The sequence below is a fragment of the Callithrix jacchus genome, chromosome 7, assembly GCF_049354715.1.
Source record: "Callithrix jacchus isolate 240 chromosome 7, calJac240_pri, whole genome shotgun sequence".
Lineage (NCBI taxonomy): Eukaryota > Metazoa > Chordata > Mammalia > Primates > Cebidae > Callithrix > Callithrix jacchus.
Window position 1 is genome coordinate 16,562,673 of NC_133508.1, and position 18,734 is coordinate 16,581,406.

The following is an 18,734-nucleotide window of genomic DNA, read 5'->3' on the forward strand; positions in this document are numbered from 1 at the left end:
TTAGGTAGATATACCATGCCAGGGTCATTTGCTGAACCCATGAACCTCTCATCAACATTAGGTATTTCTCCTCATGCTATCCCTCCCCTAACCCCCCACCCCCTGACATGCCCCAGTGTGTGATGTTCCCCTCCCTGTGTCCATGTGTTCTCACTGTTCAACTCCCACTTACATGTGAGTGTGCCATAGCTAACCCAGAGTTAGAAACTAAGCAATGCCATCTTAAACCCTGTACCCTGCAAGCACCAAGGAAAACAGTTTTTCCAAAAATAAGTTGTAACCGTTGCCCCATTTCCTTTGTGATAACTGCTTGCTGCCCTGTTTTCCTTGCAATAACTGCTGACCTTGGCTTCTGTAAATAAAAACAGCTAGCTTGCTCTGCAAAATGCTGATTGAAAAGTAAGAGCAGAAAAAAATTTTCTGTTGTAATGTTTGACTTGCAGCTCTCCACCAGGGACCACTTAGAATTTCCCCAAATTCCAGGAAGCTCGCTATGTAAAGCTGCTTGCCTTTGCTTATCAGAAACTGCCAGAAATCGCTTCTGTAAAGTTGCTTGCCCTGCATCCCCTCACTCTCTTGGTCCTAAAACCAGGATGTTTTAGGATGTGGTTTTTCAGCTTAAAAACCCTGCTCCCCGTGAGCTCGGGGCCACAGGTTGGAGAGACGTGAGTCCTCCATGGCCACCGGCAATGAAGACCCTGCAATTTGGCATACTTTTATCTTGGTGTTGACTTTCTATGCTTGTTCCAGTACAACATGTGAACATGTAGTATTTGGTTTTCTGTTCTTGTGTTAGTTTCCTGAGAATGACAGTTTCCAGCTTCATCTGTGTTCCTGCAAAGGACATGAACTCATTCTTTTTTATGGCTGCATAGTATTCCATGTGGTATATGTGCCACATTTGCTTTATCCAGTCTATCACTGATGGGCATTTGGGTTGGTTTCAAGTCTTTGCTATTGTGAACAGTGCTGCAACAAACATATGTGCATGTGTCTTTATAGTAGAATGATTTATAATCTTTTGGGTATATACCCAGTATTGGGACTGCTGAGTCAAACAGCATTTCTGGTTCTAGATCCTTGAGGAATCACCACACTGTCTTCCACGATGACTGAACTAATTGACACTCCCACCAACAGTGTAAAAGCATTCTTATTTCTCCACATCCTCACCAGCATCTGTTATTTCCTTACTTTGTAATGATCGCCTTTTAACTGGCATGAGATGGTATCTCATTGTGGTTTTGATTTGCATTTCTCTAATGACCAGTGATGATGAGCTTTTTTTCATACATTTGTAGGCCACATGAATTTCTTCTTTTGAGAAGTGTCTGTTCATATCCTTCACCCACTTTTTGATGGGATGGTTTGTATTTTTCTTGTAAATTTGTTTGCATTCTTTGTAGATTCTGAATATTAGCCCTTCGTCAGATGGATAGATTGCAAATATTTTCTCCCCCTCTGTAGGTTGCCTGTTCACTCTCATGACAGTTTCTTTTGCTGTGCAGAAGCTCTTTAGTTTAATTAGGTCCCATTTTTCAATTTTGGCTTGTTGCCTTTGCTTTCAGTGTTTTAGTCATGAAGTCTTTGCCCATGCCTGTGTCCTGAATGGTATTGCCTAGGTTTTCTTCTCAGATTTTTATGGTTTGGGGTCTTATTTTTAAGTCTTTAATCCATCTTGAGTTAATTTTTGTATGAGGTGTAAGGAAAAGGTCCAGTTTCAGTTTTCTGCATAAGGCTAGCCAGTTTTCCCAAAGCTATTTATTAAATAGGGAATCCTTTCCCCCTTGCTTGTTTTTGTCAGGTTTGTCAAAGATCAGATGGTTGTAGATGTGTGGTGTTATTTCTGAGGACTTTGTTCTGTTCTATTTGTCTATAGATCTGTTTTGATACCATGCTGTTTTGTTTACTATAGCCTTACAGTATAGTTTGAAGTCAGGTAGCATGATGCCTCCAGCTTTATTCTTTTTGCTTAGGATTGTCTTGGCTATACAGGCTCTTTTTTAGTTCCATATGAAATATAAAGTATTTTTTTCTAATTCTGTGAAGAAAGTCAGTGGTAGCTTGATGAGGATAGCATTGAATCTAAAAATTACTTTGGGCAATATGGCCATTTTAATAATATTGATTCATCCTATCCATGAGCATGGGATGTTTTTCCATGTGTTTGTATCCTCTTATTTCCTTGAGCAGTGGTTTGTAGTTCTCCTTGAAGAGGTCCTTCATATTCCTTGTAAGTTGTTTTCCTGGGTTTTTGTTTCTCTTTGTAGCATTTGTGAATGGGGGTTTACTCATGATTTGGCTCTCAATGTAAATGGGCTAAATGCCCCAATTAAAAGACACAGGTTGGCAAACTGCATAAAGGGTCAAGACCCATTAGTATGGGTTATTCAGGAGACCCATCTCATATGCAAAGACACACATAGGCTCAAAATAAAGGGTTGGAGGAATATTTAACAAGTAAATGGAAAGAAGAAAAAAAAAGCAGGGATTGCAATCCTAATCTCTGATAAAACAGATTTTAAACCAACACAGATCAAAAAAGATGAAGAAGGGTATTACATAATGTTAAAGGATCAATGCAACAAGAAGAGCTAACTATCCAAAAATATATGCACCCAATACAGGAACACCCAGATCCATAAAGCAAGCTCTTAGAGACCTACAAAGAGACTTAAACTCCCACACAATAATAGTGGGAGACTTTAACACCCCACTGTCGATAGTAGACAGATCAACAAGACAGAAAATTAACAAGGAAATTCAGGACTTGAACTGAGCTCTGGACCAAGCTGACCTAATAGACATCTACAGAACTCTCCACCCCAAATCAACAGAATATATATTCTTCTCAGCACCACAATCACACTTATTCTAAAACTGACCACATAATTAGAAGTAAAACACTCTTCAGATGCAAAAGAATGGAAATCATAACAAACAGTCTCTCAGACCACAGTGCAATCAAATTAGAACTCAGGATTAAGAAACTCACTCAAAACCACACAACTACATGGAAATGGAACAATCTGCTCCTCAATGACTCCTGGGTAAATAATGAAATTAAGGCAGAAACAAACACGTTCTTTGAAACCTTTAAGAACAAAGATACAATGTACCAGAATCTCTGTCACACAGCCAAAGCAGTGTTTAGAGGGAAATTTATAGCACTAAATGCCCAACCAAGAAAGAAAGAAAGATCTAAAATTGACACACTACCATCGCAATTAAAAGAACTAGAGAAGCAGGAGCAAACAAATTCAAAAGCTAGCAGAAGACAAGAAATAACTAAGATCAGAGCAGAAATGAAGGAAATACAGACACAAAAAACCCTTCAAATAATCAATGAATCCAGGAGCTGGTTTTTTGAAATGATCAACAAGATATATAGACCACTAGCCAGACTAATAAAGAAGAAAAGAGAGAAATAGACACAATAAAAAATGATAAAAGGGATATCACCACTGATCCCACAGAAATACAAACTGCCATCAGAGAATACTAGAAATACCTCTATGCAAATAAACTAGAAAATCTAGAAGAAATGGATAAATTTCTGGACACATATACCCTCCCAAGACTAAATCAGGAAGAAGTCAAATCCCTGAATAGACCAATAACAAGTTCTGAAACTGAGGCAGTAATAATAGCCTACCAACCAAAAAAAAAGCTCAGGACCAGATGTATTTAGAGCTGAAATCTACCAGAGATACAAAGAGGAGCTGGTACCATTCCTTCTGAAACTATACCAAATAATAGAAAAAGAAGGACTCCTCCCTAACTCATTTTATAAGGCCAGAATCATCCTGATACCAACACCTGACAGAGACACAACAAAAAAAGAAAATTTCAGGCCAATATCCCTGATGAACATTGATGAGAAAATCCTCAATAAAATACTGGCAAACTGAATTCAGCAGCACATCAAAAAGCTTATCCATCACAATCAAGTTGGCTTCATCCCTGGGATATAAGGCTGGCTTAACACATGCAAATCAATAAATGTAATCCATTACATAAACAGAATCAATGACAAAACCCACATAATTATCTCAATAGATGCAGAAAAGCCTTTGACAAAATTCCACACCTTTCATGCTAAAAACTCTCAATAAACCAGCTATTGATGGAACGTATCTCAAAATAATAATACATATTTATGACAAACCCACAGCCAATATTATACTGAATGGACAAAAGCTGGAAGCATTCCCTCTGAAAGCCAGCACAAAACAAGGATGCCCTCTCTCACCACTCCTATTCAACACAGTATTGGAAGTTCTGGCCAGGCCAATCAGGCAAGAGAAAGAAATAAAGCGTATTCAAATAGGAAGAGAGGAAGGCAAATTGTCTCTGTTTGCAGATGGCATGATTGCATATTTAGAAAACTCTAACATTTCAGCCCAAAATCTCGTTAAGCTGATAAGTAACTTCAGGAAAGTCTCAGGATACAAAGCCAGTGTGTGAAAATCACAAGCATTTCTGGCCTAATTTTCTATCACTCTCACCCTGACTTGCTTTTCTCTAGCTCAGCGACCTTTCTCCATTTCCCAGCACACCCATATCTCCAGACGCCAACACCGACACTCCCACAATGTCTCCCTTGGATACCACCTGGCTCCTTTCCTCACTCACGTTAGGCTCTTGCTCGGATATCACCTCCTCAGTGACAATTCTTGTGACCACCTGTGATACACAAGATAATAACACCCGAGAGGGCTACATCTGAATCTCCCCAAATAGTTGACTATATGAGGCTACACGGCAAAGGGGAACTGACATTGCAAATGGAATTAAGGTTGCTAGTTAGCTGATCTCCAAATAGGGAGATTATCTTGGATCAGACAGGTGGGCCTGGTGTAATGATAAGGGCACTATCAGGTAGAAGAAGGGGTTAATAAAGGAGATCCAGAGATAGGCAGTGGAAGAAGACGTTGCTAGTTTTGAAAATGGAAAAGAGCCCCGAGCCAAGGAATGTGGGTGACCTGTAGTATCTGGAAAAGGCAAGGAAGTAGGTTCTCCCAAGAGCTTCCAGAAGGAAAGCAGCTCTGCCAACACCTTGATGCTAGCCCAGGGAGACCCATTTTAGACTTTGGCTTCAAGAAATATAAGATAATCAAGGCTGGGCACAGTGGCTCATGCCTGTAATTTCAGTAGTTTGGGAGGCCAAGTCGTGTGGATCACCTGAGGTCAGGAGTTCGAGACCAGCCTGGCCAACATGGTGAAACCCAGTCTCTACTAAAAATACAAAAAATTAGCCAGGCATGGTGGTGGGAGCCTGTAATTTCAGCTACTTGGGAGGCTGAGGTGGGAGAATCACTTCAACCTGGGAGGCTGAGGTTGCAGTGGGTCAAGATTGTGCCACAGCACTCCAGCCTGGGAGACAGAGTGAGATTCTATCTCCAAAAAAAAAAAAAATAAAATAACCAACAATCAATTTGTGTTGTTTCAAGCCACTAAGCATGTGGTAATTTGTCATAGTAGCAATGGAAAGCAAATTGCCTGCTCAAGCTAAACCAAATATGTGTGCGCGCGCTCACACACACACACACACACACACACACGCAATTCTCTGTCCTCTTGGTCTTCGCTTATTTTTCTCCACTTGTTGCTTACTGTTACTACAAACCGTATCCAAGAGGGCGGGGCCTTAGGCTTTGTTCATGGACATACTCCCACGTCGGGAACATCTGCCTGTGCAGTGTTGCCAATCGCAGTCCCTGAAACTTACTTTTACCGTTTGCTAAAGCTTTATTTTCAACTCTCTTTTGCCCCCTTAGATGATGCTTCTATAAGTAAAGATCTGTTAAAATTAACCCAAGGGTGATTCCTGGGAAAAAAGATATTATGATTTAATAATATGTCACCTGAGGATCTGGAGTAAAAGGAATAAGGTCATCCAGTCTTCCCACATAATCTTTGTGGTGAAGAATGGATAATCTATCACAGGAGCAGATAAAAGGGAAAAAAAATCCAATGGAGACCATATGGAACAGGTTGGGAACTGAGTGTTGGTATACAAGTCTCACTCCTGTCTTTGAATCTGTTGACAAAAATATCTCCTTGCCATGTGTCTGTTCATAAGTGGAGGGGTTGAGACTATGGCCCCAAATAACTGTGTATTTGAACTATTTGAGTGTCCTAAAAACATACCCTACAAAATAAAAAAAAGACACTTTTAATCGCATTTCCCAAAGACAATCTGTTTGAGTGCATTTCCTTTCTCATGCTCTTTTAAAGATGGTAGATACAATTTTGATAGGTGCAGATTAGTGAGGTTTTCCATAGTTAAACAAGTTGGCATGGCAGACCTCCTAGGCATGGTTTGGTCTGCAAAACCTGTGAAATAATAGATGTCGATTCCAGGTGGAAGCTGTAACAGACAGTGTGCGACTGGGTACACCCCTTTTCCAATTAGGGTGATCTCAGATAGCCATGTCAATAAGGAATCTCCATGAGGCTGGGTCCCTGGGTGGTTTGAACTGGCCAAGCCTCCCTATCAAATCACACCGAACCTAACAGTGTGAGCAAGAAATAAACCTTAGATGCGTTAATCCAAAGATACAGGGTCATTTGTTTCCACAGCCATTTGGGTGTGCTTTGGCCTCATGAATGTGAGGAGAAATAATGAATGTCAACAGATGTCCCATCCTATGAATGCAATGTGTAAATCTCATAGAAAGGGAGCAAATGCAGCCATTTGCAAACTCATTTGACATGAAATCTCTTTTGTTCATGTTCACACAAAAGAATAATGCGCAAGAGATTTTCAGGAACGCTGCTCCAGCTTTCACTCTGTCAGTTCTCCGTCCCAAAACTTCTCACTTTTTTCTGCTTAACCGAGATTGTTGGCAAGTGTGTTGACATACTCTTTACTTAGTAAACAGACACGCCTTTACAGAACATTTATAAACCTTACTTGGTACTGAGTAGAATGGTGCAGCCCAGAAGAAACGCTCTAAATAGATTTTATAACTCATCCTTGGCACATATATAATGTTTTAAAGGGAAAAAATCTTCTTATTATACATAACAGAGCAAGAACTAAACACCAATATATGCTGTGATTTTTAACACTGCTTCATGAGTTTATCTGGATGTCTTGACTCTATCCAATGCCTTCCATATTTTAAGGTATATGGGATTATCCGGACCTATGGTCACTCTTGATTTCTTTCCAATGGGCCCTTATAACAAGTTCCGTGAACTGATTGCAGTATAAATAGATTGTGAATTAACTTCTGGCAAGCTCATCTTACTCAGACGCACGTAAAAGCTGTCCTACATACAAACAGCTCTCGAAACTGCCATGTGGGAACAAATCTATATTTCTGTTAATTTAGAGACAATCTAAAATGAAAACAGGTGAGACTCCACATTGCATCTTCTTATTTTTACACATATTGTTACTGAAAATACCTTTCATCTTTTGTATTTTAGAACCTAGATACCTTATGTAAATGAATGCATTTCTAAACCAGTCAACCATCAACTCCCAAGACAAGAGAGAGAGCACCTAAGATTGCCGTCTTCCAATCCAGAGCGTTCATTCTGATCTTTTATTGTTATTCTTTACAGCACTTCAGTGAACTCCATCACTGCATTTAGAATTTTTTGCATGTTTCATTTTTTCATTATTTTTCCTGATCACAAATAAATACTTTTTTATGGTTTTGAAAACAAGAAAAAAAAAAAACTGCATGAGAAAAAACCTGTTTTAATCACATTTCCCAAAGAGAGTCTCTCATTAGTTTCCTTCTTACACTCTTCAAGAAGGTGTAGACACAATTTCGAATTTTCTGTTTTTTATTTACCATTGAAATGAAAGCATCTTCCCATGTTAATCTTGATTCTGTGTTGGCTTCATTTTTAATGGTCATATGCTTTTTAGTCATACGCTTTTATGCCCTGATTTGATTCACTATCCACTTATAGGTTGTTCAAAAACATTATATTTTTTAGTGTTGTACCCCATTTCTTTATCTTTTAAAAAAGAATTTGTAGTTACTTTAGAATTAATTCTGAAACATGTATCCTGATGGGACTTGTAGGAGGAGAGAAGCCAGAAGTACAAGAAAATCATTCTGGAGGATAAGATGTCCTGTGCAGCTGAGAAGGCAGCAGAACACGGTACAGGGTGTGAGGCAACACATGTGTATGCAGGAGTTGTTTGCTGCACTCAAGAGGGACAAGCTGTACTGTGCTGTGCAACACAGTTATAAAGAGATCAGTGGTGTAACCAGTGCGGCAAGAGGGGGCAGGCATAGGCTGGAGACATCTGGGGAAATTACAGGCTCTGACAACAGAGTCAGCTGGAATAGAGCTACAAGCTGGCCACAGGAGGCTGGCTTCCACTGCTATACCTGGGGCGAGATGCTGCGTCTAGTGGTCAGGTTTTTGAATAAACCTATTCCTGTAGGAGTGGTGTGTGCCCTTCTGTGTGGTGTCAGTATGTCCCAGAAATCAGAGCAGATCGATACAGGGATTTTTTGCAATATCATATTCAAGTCTGTGTCCATATGTCAAATAGCAAAGCCGAAGACGAAAATGGACCAAATGTTTCTAAGTAAGTGCCCTGCAGTGCCATTATACTAATTTTCATAACTACAATCATGTGTTTAAAGTGAGCTCTTTTCAGTGACTGCCAGTGAGGAAACTGTGTGCCTGGATTTCATAAGGATATAGGAATGACACAGTACAGCTCTTCACTGCATAGATACGCAACATGTTTGCATTCACTCTGTTCTTATCAGACATATTCAGAACATAGTATCCTCTATTTAAACAATCTTAAAGAGGTTCCTACATGATCTCACTAATCGTTCAGCCTTATTTAGGAGCAGTGGCCTATGCTTCTCAGGGATATGTGTCTTTATACCCCCAGGGACTGCTGCGTCAGACCGCATAGTCTAAGAGCTTACTGTCCACGAGCTCAGAGCAACAGCCACAAAACCACATTTAATCATTGTATCACACATGTACTAACTAATAATTAGTCTCTTGCAATCTCCATAAAGCTTTTTTTCTCTTCATCTTTTTGTTTGTACTTGTACATATATTTACATATTGTTATATTAATATAGATCATTTCATTTACTTATATATTTATAAAATCCACTTCTGGTGATGTACAACAACATGGATTTTAATAAATACAGGCAGTCATGTATCCACCACCACAATCAAGATACAGAAAGTTCCATCAGCCTCCCCACAGTGAATTCCCTTCTATTACACCTTCGGCGTCAACTCATGTCTTCCACTCCCAATGCCTGGAAATCACTTCTTAAATACGTTTTTTGTAATCCATACCTTAATTTTACCAATTAAGAAAAAGAAAAGGAAGAAAGGGTAAAGCATCACTTTCTCCAGTGCTTATGAGTCTAGGATATTTTCTCAATTTGCAGATCTTAGGGCTGATATGCTAAACACCACAGACTTAAACTCTGGCCTTTCAGCAGGGTTAGGTGGAGCTCCACTCCTTCCAGACCATCTAGTGACGTTCTTCTTTTTTTCTTTTCTTTTCTTTTTTTTTTTTGAGACGGAATTTCGCTCTTATTACCCAGGCTGGAGTGCAATGGTGCTATCTTGGCTCACGGCAACCTCCACCTCCTGGGCTCAGGCAATTCTCCTGCCTCAGCCTCCTAAGTAGCTGGGATTACAGGCACACACTACCATGCCCAGCTAACTTTTTCTATTTTTAGTAGAGACGGGGTTTCACCATGTTGACCAGGATGATCTCAATCTCTTGACCTCGTGATCCACCCACCTCAGTCTCCCAAAGTGCCAGGATTACAGGCGTGAGCCACTGCGCCCGGCCCCTAGTGACGTCCTTCTAAGAGCTGCCGACCTGAATTCTATAGCAGTGCATAGCTGGTGCATTAGATGTATTTGGTTTTAAATATAAATCACTTAGTCACAATTAGCTTGCATATATTAAATCTCCTTATCATGTAACAGAATTGAAATACTTTAATCTATTTTAGGATTTCATTGAGGAGGAACACTTTGCTTTTTGCAATAAATTGTTCTTTATAAACATGTATTTAAGCTGAATTTTGAAAAATAAGTATTATTTTAAAATGCTTTAAACATGCTTGTTGATTAAAGGACAAATAAGTATTGTTAAACAAAACTAATAGTCTTCCAACTATATTCCTCAAAAATCCATGTTCAACGGCCAGGCATGCTGGCTCACACCTGTAATCCCAGCACTTTGGGAGGCCGAGGCCAGTGGATCACTTGATGTCAGGAGCTCAGGACCATCCTGCCAACATGGTGAAACCCAATCTCTTCTAAAAATACAAAAAAAAAAACAAACAACTAGCTGGGCATGGCAGCGGCCACCTGTAATCCCAGCTACTTGGGAGGCTGAGGCAAGAGAATCATTTTAACCCAGTAGGCAGAGGTTGCAGTGAGCCAGGATTGTGCCTCTGTACTCCAGCCTGGTTGACAGAACAAGGCTCCATCTCAAAAATAAAAGTAAAAATTAAAAAAAGAGCTCTGAGCTGAGCTTTTTTATAAGGTTGGCAATTCTCTCCACCAGTGCAATTCAAGATACAGGACTCGTTATACACTAACAGGTAAAGTTTGAATGTGCACATCTCAACTTGTCAGCCTACATGTCAAGGTGCATTTTCTCTTTTGGAATAATTTCAAGCGATTTCTCCCAGCACGCTGCAGAGGCTACATGGAATATTCTCCTGCCAAGAACCTCGAAGCCTGTTCCCTCACACAGACTTCCAGCTTCTTGAAAGAATTTTGCAGATTAAGCAACGGGCGCCGAATGCTCATACTGCTCCACTAGTCACATGGCAGATGTTTCCCATTTCTAGTTGGAGTTTCAAGGACTTCCTTTTTCTAATTGCTTCCTCGGTTGCGATGGACTGTAGAGACCACTGCCTCCTCCCTTCTCACAGCAAGATTCAGTTCTGTTCCGTTGCATGGAAGTATGAGCCAACTGAGAGAAATTTAGGGATGACGGTTCCCTCTGTCATGCCAACATTTCCAGGCATAGTAGCCATCATGAATTGCTTCTAGAATAATAAATAAGACATCCAGCTAAACCATCTTTGATGACCCAACTGAATCAGCACTTAACGGAGAAATATTTCTGCCAATATTGTGGTGTGTGTGTGTGTGTGTGTGTGTGTGTGTGTGTACACACACTACCTTTTTTCTGAGTAGCAAAACTTATTCTCATTGTTAAGTCTTAAAAAGAGGAGGTTGTCTTTGGGCTTCACTCTTTCCCCACCTTTGTAACCTTCCAGTTAAACTTATTAGAGCACAGATTTCTCCTGTCTTTGAGTCTGTAACATGTATGTTACTTCCTCTGTCATTTACTTGGGCAGCTCTAACCCACATTTTTCTCCTCTTTGTTCCTGAACAAAAACTGATTTCTTTCTGGGGAAGCTGGAAAGGCCAGACTTATGCGGCCAATATGTTTCCCAACCCTCACATGAGAAAAAGGGCACAGCCAGCACTATCAAAAAACAACCCTCTGCCAGTCGCAGAACCAGATGCTTTAAGCTGCTTCTCATTGTGGGATCACTCGACACAAAATAAAACAGACCCCCCAAAACAAAGGCTTCCGGTCTCCGGCAATTCCAACGAAAATCTTGTCATCAGAGCTTTGAAATATCCTAACCAAACTGTCTTCCATTTTAAGTTTTCTTTTCTTTTTAACAAAGAGATACTAAGTTGAGGCCAGGCAAAAGATTTAGATGTCTTTCTCAGATGACATCTAAATCTCAATGGCACCTCCTACCTCTTCCTGTCTGCTTTTTATGTGGGTTCCTAATGGTGACTGGTTCCCAGCTATATTGCTTCTCTGTCATTATTAGAGGTATGATGATTTTCATCATTAATTAACACACATTACCTTTCTTCTCAAACATTTTACTTGAGCATTTAAAACAATCAAAATACTTGTGTGCTATACTCTGGAACTCTGTTGCAATTTGCTCTTCATTATTCCAAAGGTGAGAGTCCTTTTCATTGTCTCATTCATTCTCCACCCCCACCTTTTTTTGAGAAGGAGTCTCACTCTGTCGCCCAGGCTGGAATGCAGTGGCGCAAGCTCAGCTCACTGCAACCTCCGCCCCCTGAGTTCAAGCGATTCTCCTGCCTCAGCCTCCTGAATAGGCTGTGTGCCTCCACTCTTGGCTAACTTTTGTATTTTTTAGTAGAGACAGAGTTTCACCTTATTGGCCAGACTAGTCTCAAACTCCTGACCTCATGATCTTCCTGCCTTGGCCTTCCAAAGTTCTGGGATTACAGGTGTGAGCCACCTTGCCCGGCCTCATTCTCCCTTTTGCCAAAGGGTTGCAATCTAACAATCCTTAATTAACCAACATATTGGTTTGGAAATGTAGCAAAAGAAGAAAGGGAACCTTGGAGTAGACACAGAAGTGAGGGGCATGAATTAGGCAGATGTGATGTTTTAAAGTGTTTAAGACATGGGGCATAAAGAGTTCCTGAGACAAAAGTGAAAGAAATCAACTTGGTGATGGGAAGAATTTTCTTCTATTGAAGTAAAGAGGGAAAGACAGAAGGGAAATGAGAGAAGTGCTCTTTCGTGGAACCCCTTGATTTTGTACAGAGCAGGAAAATGATCTACTCTTGCACCTCCCCCACTACATATGCTTATAGTATTCATGCATTTGAAGTGCTGGGCTATTGCAAACTTCCTCTGTTTCTGTATTTATCATGAGAAGTGTTAAAAAAATCAAGTTATATGGTAAGATAAACAAAAAGTCAATAGTGATTATTTCATGAAAAACAACAACGAAAGGCAGTTTTTAGAAAATGGCAATTGACCTTAAATAAATGAGGAACAGGATCTCAACTGGATTTGAGGACTCACTTATAGGGCTGTCTCCCTCAAAGTCTAAGCTGAGAGAATTTACTTGGTTAGCAGAGCAGATCACCCAATTGCAGACACCCCAGGGACATGAACAACTTGAAACAACTTCATTGAAAGGTGAAATTTACTTAGGATGTCTTGATTTCAGACTTCGTAGCAAAAATAGGGTAAAAGGTTAGGAAAGTCACTGATGTCTTGACAGATGAATATTTGCAATACACATTTTCATGCCTGACACATCACACTACTTTATGTGGATGTCAATTTGTGGCCACTACTTAGTTAAGCAGTGAAGTTTTCTTCCTTTTTGGGGGAGATCCATATATTACTGGCACTGGGCAGAGAGTAACCCAGGAGGCAGCTTATGGAGACTGTGAATGGGCATTCTGTGGGAGTTTGAGCAAACCAGGGGCATGTACAAATCACCATTCCCACCAAGACAAAGCCTGCTTCTACAATGCTTCTACCAAAACTGGCTTTCCCTTTCAACTCTCCTCTGGAGAATCATTTAAAATGGAATTTGTAAACCACTGTTGGGGTGGGGAAATGGTGTGGGGGTGGGGGGGTCAATAGAGCCTTCCAGAGCTCCTTGGCGCTTCGTTACAATCTTCAACTTGCAGTCTGCTAGAGTCAATCCTCTCCCATTTCTGGAAGGAAAGCAGGTGAAGAAGCAGGCTTTGAACTGGGCAGACCTCTATTCCAGTCTTGCTTCTGCTGCTTACCACTGTATGGTCTTGGGTATCCCTTTGATGTCAGTTTCCTTATTTATTGAATGAGTTTTACATAGTTGTTTTGATTTGTCTTATGTAGCAGAAACAACGCGTGCATAGTGTCTGGTACATAGTAGCAACCTCTAAGTGGGACACCTTTGGCAACACCGACTGCAGGACCCAGACCCAGTGATGTCTGTTTCCACCTTTTATCTTTGCTTCTAACATCCACATTGTCCACAAAACTGATGTTCAGGCTGGAAATAGCTAAACTGGCTTCTGCTGTGCCTTCTTTACATGCAGAGCTTTGCACCAAGGGGCAGACACTGCCAGTTCTACTCTCTGAGGGGATAAGGATAAAGCAATTGGCACAGATGAGGTATAGAGGGTGGGTACCCACTCGGTAGCAAATACCTGGGCTGTGGGGCTGTGGCTTCTTTCTCCACACCCATTTTCAGGTCATTCCCACTGGCAATCAAGGTTTCTGGGCCCACAGTACCCCCTGATGGCCAACATGGGGAACTTTCTTTTCTCAACAGTTCTTTCTCCTCTCCTAGTGGAACCCAGTCTTTCCCAGGTCACAGCTCTGTTCATTCCGTCATGGACGATTCATTTCTCAAAAGCTTTGTGTAGCCTTGCTTACCTTGCTTTTCTATGTTTTTTAAATTTCCTGTTCAATTATTTCAGGAACATCTATTTGCCTCCCTCTTTCTTTCCCTTACTTTGTTCCATTTATGAATTCTGAAATTATTGTGATTGTAGTTGATAAGTAAAATAGCAGGAGTAATGCATTCATCTATTTATCAGGTAAACTCCCATATATTTAGAAGTAAAATAAGACACAATTTGGAACGAGCAGCATCAATCTCTAATGCCCTTTGAGATATCCAGATATCTTCCTAACCTACACAAAAGAGGACATTGCATTTCTCCAAGTAACACTGATCTTTTCTCAACATTATTTTTCTATTTATTTAATTGCCGAAATTGTTCTCATTTGTCCCCTTCTGTTTTACTGCAAATATAATTCCATATTATTCAACTGTACAGTAAGGGTTCAGTACATTCTTGTGGGCTATTCTGGAAACCAAAGCACATCTTTTAGCATTAGTTCTGTATGGGAGAGTGAATTCACACTTCAAGCAATTGCTTTAGAATGAGCTTTGGAAAATATTATCTATTGTAATTTTTTTTTTTTTTTTGAAGATGGAGTCTTACTCTCTTGCCCAGACTGGAATGCAGTGACACAATCTCAGTTCACGGCAACTTCCACCTCCTGGGTTCAAGCGATTCTCCTGCTTCAGCCTCCCAAGTAGCTGGGATTACATGCATGCACCCCTACCCCAGGCTGATTTTGTATTTTTAATAGAGTTGGAGTTTCACCATGTTGGTCAGGCTGGTCTCAAACTCCTGATCTCAAGTGATCCACCTGCCTCTGTCTCCCAAAGTGCTGAGATTACAGGCATGAGCCACCACACCTGGCCCACCTATTGTAACTTAATGCTGAAAATTTTCAGCTAGGAGTGGTAAATTTTTTAAAATATGTATTTGACATCTGGATTTGCTTGTTTTTAATCTGTTGGCCTATAACACCTATTGGGAGGAATACTTACAAAGTAAGTCAGCTGTAACTTATCTCGGCAGACACTGATTCTTCTTTTATCAAAAGAAAAATGTGCTAATCAGATCCTGATTTGATATGTATGAGACAATACAAGAAGATTATTAAATTCTTTTCCATGACTATAGATTGCTTCTTGGTGAAAGCACATCAACTATGTCTCAAAACATAAATGTTTCTTTTCCTTAGTGTAAATTCTAATAATGTCAATGATTCATGTCTTTATTTGGCCTGGGCTTAAAATACTTTCAAAAATACAAATGATTTGGGCATGAATTATTAAAATGGCATGAATTTCATATTTAAATGTTTAATTCTTCTGATTTAGGAAGCTTGTTCTTAAACCCAGAGGGCAGTAGCTAGAAAGCATCTCAAGTCTTGATAAAACAACTAATTAAAGGATTTCTGTCACAAATTAACATCAAAAGGTTTAATCTTCCTGGTTGCGAATACTCAAATTTAAAAGTAAAAGCTTATAAAAACTGGTATAAAATAACATAATTACTTAATAAAATGATAAGCTATTGTGACCATAATAGGTAGCCATAATAAAAATATAATTTTTTTATGCTTTTATGAAATACTTTCCCAGGCTGGGCATGGTGGTTCATGCCTGGGATTTCAACATTTTGGGATGCCGAGAAGGGCAGATCACAAGGTCAGGAGTTCAAGACCAGCCTGGCCAACATGGTGAAACCCCATATCTACTAAAAATACAAAAAGTATCTGGGCATGGTGGTGCATGCCTGTAGTCCCAGCTACTTGAGAGGCTAAGGCAGAATTTCTTGAACCTTGGAGGCAGAGGTTGCAGTAAGCTGAGATCACACCATTGCACTCCAGCCTGGGCAACAGAGAGACTCTGTCACCCGCCCTACCCCCCCAAAAAACTTTCCTAATTAGGTCATAATTCAAGGTAATGCTTGTATAGTATGTTTTGCTTTGAAATGATTTTCATATTTATAGAACTGAAATTGTTTTTGCCTCTAAAAAGATAAAAATTAGATATAGTAACAGGTAAATAAAAATTAGATGTAGTAACAGGTAAATATTACCCAGCCAATTTCATCAAAATTCTGTGAAAATATTCTGCATAAATTCTATATACACACGAATCAAACAATTTTAAAAAACTCAAAGAAATCAAGTATGAAATCATAAAATAGTTGTGTGGTGCAAAGGTGTTTTAAAAGATTATCCGACTATTATTCAAGCTGGCATGTTCACATTTTTCTGGAAAGAGATATTTGCTTTCTCATAACATATACCTTTTGATTTCATAAAGTTTTGGTGGTACAAATTAAAGCACTCAGCGTTAATGTTTTTGAAAGCATTGCATTTAAATTATTTTCTCAGGCCCTAAAGAGAAAACACAAAAGGAAATATAACCAGGCTGAATTGTTTAAAATGTATTTTCCCTTTAATTAAATAAGAAACATCTGTCTAGGGATTTTGGAAATGAATGTAATCCATCCACACTCTGCCTGCACTAGCTTGCATCCAATGTCTAATATTTTGAAAGAAAATTCTTTCTTTCTGTAAAGAATTAAACAGCAACACGGAGCGATGTCTGAGTCTGCGGCAGCTAAGTCCTGCCTCCGGAGTTTGGGCACTGGAAATGCTCAGGATCTCTCTTTTTCTACGTCTGTCCTTGAAAAGCAACCAAATTCTCTCCACGGTCAAGGTTAGAACATAGCTTTCGTATTTCTCCAAAACATCCACTCACCCTGAAAATGCTCATCCCAGAACAGTAGGGAAACAGGAGTTGCCAGGATGCGTCCAAACGCTCAGGGTCAAAGTAGTGTCCCTTCTATCGGGTTCACTAAACATCTACCTCGACTTAACTCAGAGTTGAAAAAAACTGATTTTCTCTGGGGACCCACACAACCCACAACACTGACACATCCGACGGGCGAAACGAGCACCGCAGCAAGACAGTGGAAATTCGTCTCTGGGTTGGCCCGGTTCTTCCAAACCCAGGCCCGCAGCTTAGAAGGACAAATCTCACTTACTGGTGGTGTCAAACGGTATCTGCCTGCACTGCGCAGACCCCTCCGCGGGCCAAGGACAGTAATAGACGGCTCCTCCTTCCACGATATTGGGCTGGCTGGTGTTGGCTTTGGGTGCCCCCACCAAGACACTCGCTCTGCAAAAGAGTTGGAGAAAGTCACTCCTCGGGCGTCTCAAAAGCGTGCGCAAGCAATGCAGTCTCCACAGCCTCAAGCCCAGGGACGCTGGGGCAGGCGTGGGGGACAGGAACGTATTTATGATGAGGACCGACTGTCAATCTTGATTTCCTTTTGGAAACCTATGGGCGTCCGCAACCTGGTTTGCAAGAGTGCAAACGCTCCTACTTCTCTAGGTGGAGCTCTGTGTGTGCAGTGAGAAGAGAGAAGGGGGTGGGGTGGGAGGAAGCCAAGGACAGAGCCCAGCTGCTGGTAGCCGACAGCTCTTGCGCCCAGACGCCGTCGTTCCAGGCTATGCATAAACAGACTGCACTGTGGTCGTGGTTTTAACTGGTTTGGGTCTTCTGCGTCCTGTTCTCTCCTTTGTAGGATGCGTGCATCTTGGTGCTGGGAACACCCAGGACTGGCGTGTTCTATGCAAGTGGCATGTCTCTAGCTCAAAGTTCGCAAGGCTCATCCAGCATGGCAGGGGAGAGAATGGGCTGGTGGCTGGAGAGGGACGGGACCCCGGGAGGGCGGCAGGATGGGGATCCCAGACTGCGGGGACTGTGCGGCGGAGCGGCTGGGACCGGACCCGGGAACGCGTTCGCCCCGCGCGCACCTCCCTGGGCCGGGCGACTTACGTGTGGGCGTCGGGTATGTAGAAGTCCACCGCGTAGCCGAAGTAGCTGCCCTCGGGACCGCTGTACACCGTGAGCTTCTCCACGTCCAGGTTGAACGCTTGTGAGGCGGAGGACCACAGCAGCATCCCCAGCGCGGCTGCAGCGCAGCAGACGGATGCGATCGGCGGCGCCCGGCTTCCCCGGGGACCGCAGCTGGCCCTGGGCGACATCTCTCTGCCCCGGTGGCTGCTACCCCTGAGCACTAGCTGAGGACCCCAGCCGGGCAAGGGGCGCGGGCGGAGCCTGGCGGTCCCCAGATGTCCGCCTCCCCCGTCGGTGCGCGTGGCGCACCCGCTGTGACAGTGCCCGGCGTCTGCTGGCGCGCGCCCGCCCGCCCGGCCGGCTCGGGGGCTGGCCCAGGCGCTCTAGCCCTCCTCCGGCCGCGGGCGGGGACCCACGCTCTCGCGGCGCCTCCTTGCGGTGGGTCCCCAGCCGGCGACGCCCAGGCGGCCCCGCTGGTGGCTGGCACACGGGGAGCCTGTTCAGGCTGCCCGGATTTCTATTGCAGTCCCATCTCAGGGACAATCAGTTTCGCCTGTCACCTCAAGCTATTTATTGCTTTAGAAGCAATACTCCGTGGAGCGAGGGCTTGCTCCAGTTTCCCCCAAATGCGCTGCTTGGATGGAGAATGTGAAAACCACCAGGAGGGGCACGGAAATTATCTCTGCATCACCTCTGCAGCCTGACCTCAGC

The 18,734-nt window shown here is 41.9% G+C and overlaps 1 protein-coding gene across 1 annotated transcript in view; it reads right to left on the bottom strand.

Annotated features, from left to right (window-relative positions):
* ITGA8 (integrin subunit alpha 8) overlaps positions 1-18,359 on the bottom strand; it is a 194,117-nt gene extending 175,758 nt beyond the window's left edge. The window contains exons 1-2 of the mRNA XM_002750061.6: positions 18,003-18,359; positions 17,206-17,339 (exon numbers count right to left, since the gene is read on the bottom strand). Of these exons, the coding sequence (XP_002750107.1) occupies positions 17,206-17,339; positions 18,003-18,211 (343 nt within the window). The 5' untranslated portion in view covers positions 18,212-18,359. The remainder of the gene's footprint in view (positions 1-17,205; positions 17,340-18,002) is intronic.
* Positions 18,360-18,734: the final 375 nt, after the last annotated feature.